General features: G+C 34.7%; 1 protein-coding gene across 1 annotated transcript; it reads left to right on the top strand.

Moving 5' to 3' along the window:
* The first annotated feature begins 3,857 nt into the window (after nt 1–3,857).
* LOC106299498 (CLAVATA3/ESR (CLE)-related protein 45-like) lies at nt 3,858–4,563 on the top strand. Its single transcript, XM_013735581.1, has one exon. It carries the CDS (start codon nt 3,957–3,959, stop codon nt 4,314–4,316), a length of 360 nt encoding a protein of 119 aa, XP_013591035.1. The 5' UTR covers nt 3,858–3,956; the 3' UTR covers nt 4,317–4,563.
* The last annotated feature ends 2,091 nt before the right edge of the window (nt 4,564–6,654 follow it).

Raw genomic sequence — 6,654 nt, forward strand, 5'->3', positions numbered from 1 at the left:
AACAAGACCGAATTGTACTCATCCACTGACTTATAATCCATGAATCTTAGATTCTTCCAGTCATTTCTAGCTTTTGGGAGTAACACCGTTTTCTGGTGATCATATCTATGCTGTAAAGCATCCCAAAGCTCTAGTGGATTTTCCATCGTAATGTACTGATCTTTTAGACCTTCAATGAGGTGATGGCGTATAATACTTATAGCCCTGTACCGATTCTTATCGGTCTCATTGTTGTCCTTGATGATTGTATCACCAAGTCCTTTTGACCTTAAGCTGATCTTTGTATCTAGCGCCCACTACAAGTAGTTATCTCCGGAGAGATTAAGGGCTGCGTAGTCTCAATTTGAGATTTTTGACATTTGAATCACATCATCATTTCAATTTAGGTTCATAATGTGATCATGTGGCCGCATGGTATAACAAGCTCAGCCACAAACTTGTCTTACGCATCTATGAGAAAACAATCAATCTAATCGACCATGGTACGAACAAACAAGCCACACGGCTAGGTAGACAAGCAATAGGATCGGACATGTAATTCTATTTGACCATGGTGCGAACAAACTAATATATGATTCTACATGTACCAGGGAGATAAAGGCCACACGACCATATAATTTTCAATGCAATCAGATTCAAATTCGTATGTTTCTATATGCTGGTCGATTTTAAACAATACGAATGCAATTCAATTTCAGATTCATATGTATGCAAACAACCTTATGAATTTAGGGTTTCTACTTTTAAAAACTAAGGCTGCCGGTTTTTAATTAAAAGTTTCAAGGTTTCAAGGCCTTTAGGATTTCAAGTTCTACATCAGATTACTTCAATCAATCTAACAATCCTAAAACCTCAAATCAACAAACAATTCAATCAATTAAAAATTGAATTCAGTCCTTTAGGGTTTAGGGTTCCGATTCCTAAATTAGGGTTTCTCAAAATCAAATCAGGAACAATCAATTTAAGTTCTAAGGAATCGATTTCTATATTTCTAGTTTAGGAGATTGCCGATTTTAATCTTGTAGGTTTTAGGGTTTTGATCAAGATCAAAGTTTCCATAATTATGGATTAGGGTTTCTGATCAATCTAGGTTCTCAGATTAAGTTATACCTTTGTTTGTAGGGGTTTAGAACCGGACCACCTTTAGAGAGAGAGAGAGAACCGATCGGATGTAATCGGGTCGCGAAACGGGATGATCGCGGGCTGGAGGCGTCTCGGCTGCGAGCTGCGCGGAGATCGGGTCGTCTCGGGTGCGATCGCGTCTTCGGGTTTGATCGCGAGCTGGACGGTTCTTCTGAGCTGGAACGTGATCTGAGAACGTCTAGGATTCAAGAAGGATCAACTGAGTTCTTGGATGAACTAAGAACGTGATTAGGGTTTTTGGTTGTGGTCGCCGGTTTTGGCTTTTAGGGTTTAGAGGTTTCGATTTGTCTCAGTGATCTAGAGATGATCGTGCTGATAACGTGTTGTAAAAAGAATGAGGAATTGTCTGTGTTTTATTAATGAACAATAGAAGTTCCTTATATAAAGATTACAAAGTATAGGAAAAAAGAAATTATCCAAAACCTAATACAACATGAAATAAGAAAAGATCTAAAACAGATAAATGGAAAACAGCCTAAGACTAAAGTCGGCCAAGAGCCGACTCTCTCTCTCCCCCGGACGCCGACTCTCTCTCCTTTTGGTCACGGCCATGGCTGGGCCTAGACATGATCATTGGTTATGGGCCATCCACATAATGATTTATAACATAATTCAATTATAACCCAAGTTCGCTTTGTTTTGCTTTTAACTTCTTTTGGATCCTTTCTCATGTCATGGTGGCCGCTTCCCTCCGACCACATCAGAGATCTCATTAGTCACATCAAAGACTCCAGTCGGAAAAAAAATATTACTACTTTAACTTCAAAAATCAGAAAATATACAAAGGCAAACACAGTCTCAATATTCAAGATTTCGTTATATTATTTTTAAAATGTATTTTGTCTATTTTTAAGTAAAGGAAAAGTTGGAACTTTAGGACTAACCTCGATAACGGAGAAAAGAAAAACAAAGTGAGAGCTCAAAATCAGGAAATGGGTATTTCGTGTTTTTGGACCAACGACTAGTCTCCTCCTGCTTTGTTTTAGAGGCTGCAAGCAATATCCAATCCTCAATTTTAAATTATATGTTACTTTGAGACAGAACCTGATGCTTCAGAATGTTCCAAGTAACATGTGATAAAATATTTCTTTTTTGTGCTAAAACAGAATTAAAAGAAATTTAAATGACAGTAGTAAATAAAAGGGAGGTCAGATAAAGAAAAAGATCATCCTTTATGAATAAATTAGAAATGTTTTAATAATTATTACGGGAACTATATCAAACCAAAGTGGGTTTTTTTGAATCATTGCATTGAGGATTAAGATCTGTGGATGAATCAAACAAGGTGGGGAAAAGCATTAGGGAACTTATAATTAGCATAAACAAACACACCCAAAATAATAACTAGCTATGGTGAATCTTAAACTTCACAAAGAAATATCGAATCTCTCATTTCTACAGTAGATACTTAGAAGAGTATATTTTCTACAGTTCGTCAGTAACTTCTTGGGTCTATGCTATTTAGATTTCTTTAATTAATCTTCAGTAGATTCTATACTAAACTACTACATGATATCGCAGGCAAAACCGGCTTTAAGTTAAGATATTTTTGGAATATCAATGTTGTGAGAAGAAAAAAGATGAGATAGCACAAGTAAACATGCAGTGCAGCCGATGTCTCGCTTAAAAAAAGGTGAGCTATGAATCCTAAAGTGAAGGTAGGAAGATCTTAGAATAATATAAAGAATCGTTCTTAAAGAGAGAAAAAATGTATTTGTTTCTTTTCGAAGAGTCTCTGTTGTTGTACCTTTGTTTTCCAAAGTTTAATGCTTTATAAGAGTAGCTTGTTCCTGTAGCTGTAGCAGCGATTTGCATGGCCCACGGCTCTCGTCCGCTGTGCTCCTGCGTTTAACAAACAAAAACACTTTCCTTAACAACAAAGGAATTTTGACATAACCAGAATCCACAGCATAAAAGGGCGTAAACTTGAATGATTAGTATTGAACACACTGTCCCAAAAAAAGATAAAGGCATTGTTATGTTTCGGAAGTACAAATCGTCAAATAAAGTAAAAAGCACTCGATGGGGGTGAATATACCATATCTGAAACCAGATAAGAAAAAAAAACAGCCATTAAACCAATAACTAAAATTTTCATTTTGTTTTTGTTCTAAACTATTCATCCATATGTTTAGAAAGAAACACAACAATTTCTCGCTGATGTTTATCTTGTTGCATCCGTTATAACAAAATCGAACTATTAGCACCATAGTAAAGTGGCTTATAAGTTATAACCAAATCATTTGATTAATTTAATTAGTCTAAGCAGTTTGTAGATGATGAATACAGAGAATCTCACAAAACATGAGCAAGGTGTTCATGAAAGCATAAGCTTATCAGTTTAACAGGACATGAAACCAGATTGGCCAATTATACAATCTAGATTGGTATGGACAAAGCATATAATTAATTAGAGAAAAGCAAAGGACAAATGAAGAGTGATGTAGAGAAACACATGAAGAAAGATACTTAACTTCCCAGCGGTTTTCGTGTACTGAACTCTTTTGTACAATCATTGTCAGATTCTTCCAATAACAGCCTTAATCTTACTTAGATTTCCAAAGCAATGGTTTTTTAAGTGAATCTAAATTCCTCAGGGTCCCAGGGACCCACCGTGTGCTTTTACACTTTAAAGCTCGCTTCCAAATCCCAAGAACTGATATATAAAAGGACTATATCTGCAGGGAGGGAACACACATGAAATTCAGAAATAAGATTGGATACAAATCTCATTCTTATCATCCCTAACCTTCTCTTGTTTCTTTGAAGACAAGAAAGATACCCTGAATCTTCTTGTCTGCCTAAGAGCAGAAATGCTGTTTACAAGGATGATGCTTTTACTTCTTCTCTGCATAGGATTACTATCAAACCACAGATATAATGTCTCAGCCTTGAGAAACAAAGAGTTTTTCCACAGACAATCACAAGGAGACAGAGCTGGAGTTCATCCAGGTGAAATTGCTAAGCTAAGGGGCATCAATAGGCACAACTGTGAAGGTCAAGTAATGCTCATTGGAAACCAGCGCTTACTTGAGGAGGTTAACAAGAATGAAGTTAAGCCTGGGAAGACACAAGAACAAACGAATATGACAAAGAAGTCCTTCCAATCAAGCAAGAGACGGGTAAGACGAGGATCCGATCCTATCCACAACAAATCCGAGCCATTTTCTTGAGTGGCACAACGACAATCAACTACAGAACAAGGCAAAATTCTATAGAAAATAAAGGGAAGAAAAAAAGGCTCAACAATCAACCTTATCAAGCTGGAGGTAGGTTAGTTGGTATGCATAACAGCACTGCCTGTTCAGATACACATGGAGAATATATATTTTGTTCTTCAAAATATTTCTTGGACTAAGTCTTCTTCACTCTTTTGTTTGCATTAGTTCTTCTAAGTTTTGTTCTTTTCTGCATTGATCCAAAAACATATCTTGTGTATATACAATATCTCTAAAGTTTTGATTGTACTTCACTGTCACATTTGAACTTATAAGGTAACCATTCTATTTTCTAACAAAACCGACTTATCAACCACTGAAAACGAAAAATCCAAGAAAATTAAAGTTTTCTAAGCAAAGTTCTGACTGCTGAAAGAAACCTAAGGATTCCACATGAAAGTACTAGACTGCTAAGTCCTAATAAGACCAATATTTTAGACCAATATCAAATAGGCTAAAATGAGAGAGTGAGAGATTAGAGCCAACTCTGTCTAACCCAGCTAGTTGAATTGACCACGGCCATTGCAACCTCCTCGACTGTGTTTGCCTCGTCCTCCAACTGTAGTCCATTTCATTTCTTGAAATTTTTTGATGGTTTAATCTGTGTTCCTCCTCTGCTCCTTAGTGAATAAGCATCTTCATAGACCGACTTCCTTTGCTCAACTGAAGCAAACTAGCGAAGACTTAAGGTTCTAATTTAACTTCTGGAAAATTAACCACCTCCCCCTTCTCAGCATTATACTCGTATGGTGAGTAACATATTTGGAAAATTTTGGAAGTGTTTCAGCATTAACCACTGATGTAAGCAGTGCCATTCACGACGGTTCAGTCCAGAGATTAATCATTGTTTGCTTAGTTTAGTTGTTAGGCTCGGTCCAAAGATGTTTTGTGCTCGACAATTTATTTCTTACAATAGTGCTTGACGGTAAAAGTTGAAAGAATCCATAAACAAAATTTGCGTGGTAAAAATACATATGCTGATGTCTACGAAATTTTGGCTACTATGATCAGAGAAGGCCCTTAAATTTAAGGGATAAACTGTTTATCATAAACATTTAATGTAAAATCCAGTGAAAATTTGTTTAGAATTTGACAGCTATAAACCATATTTATATTAATTCTTTAAAATTTGGAACATTGCATAGAACCGGACATGACTATATATGATCTGTATTAGTCGTGTTACTGTGTTACCACCTAACCTTTTATTTGTTACTGTGCTAATGCTAACAGAAAACAAACCAAACAAATAAAGTTCAAAAACATATGGTGATAAATGATTAATAATTGTTTATGGTTTTCCTAAAAACACAATAATAATGTTTATGGTCGCCAATTTAAACAAACTTTACAAGGTGGAAAATGTGATGTTATATATATGATTTTAGCATTCTATAGTTATTTGTAAGAGTTTTTTTTATATGTTTTTCGAAATATTTTTTTTTGACAATGCCGCAGTTATAGTGTTCATATATCATGTTTCCGACGTTACAAATATCAATATCAATTTTCTTTTAAAAATAGATATAGATGTAAACGTTACGCCAAAATGATCCCCTGATTATATGACATCTAAAATTTAGTCTACACTTTACTTTTTCTTCCAATTTGAGTGGCCGAATTGCGTGATGCGCGTGCCAGTTTGGTCATTGATAAGATCGTTAGGACATTGTTATAATCCGTATTTATGATGACCCTGGATTTTTTAATCAATCTCAAATCAGTTTAAAAGACCCTAATTGTAAAGTGAATAAACTGTTAAATCATCAGTGTCCTGTCAACGAAATTATTAGCAGAATTATACACTTGTTATTATTGTGTGGTCAAACAGAGTCGATAGTTGTGACTTGGATTCTAATTAGGCATGATTGATGACTAGGTTTGTAATAAAAGACAAAACGTAGAGCCTACCTATGTTACATGGAAACGGAAGCGGATACGTGGAATCGGAAGCGTAAAGAAGCGCAGACGCGAGATTTTTTAAAATATTAGGAAGCGGGTACGTGTTGGAAGCGTATATCCATATATATATATAATTTTTAAAAAAAAATTAGGACTAAAAATTATATGATTTAAATTTTAAATAAAGCATTTATTCATTTATAATAATTTTGAAATGATTTTATATTAAAACTGTAAAAATACACATATATAAATTAAGTTTACAAAAAATATTATTTTAATTATTTTTAATACTTCATAAATAATTAACACAATATATTTCAATATGTGCTATATCTTTAATAAAAATCTCAATGCATAAAGATAATTTATAGTATTATTTTTAATATTT

This window comes from Brassica oleracea, chromosome C6 (genome assembly GCF_000695525.1).
Source record: "Brassica oleracea var. oleracea cultivar TO1000 chromosome C6, BOL, whole genome shotgun sequence".
In the NCBI taxonomy this organism is placed as follows: Eukaryota; Viridiplantae; Streptophyta; class Magnoliopsida; order Brassicales; family Brassicaceae; genus Brassica; species Brassica oleracea.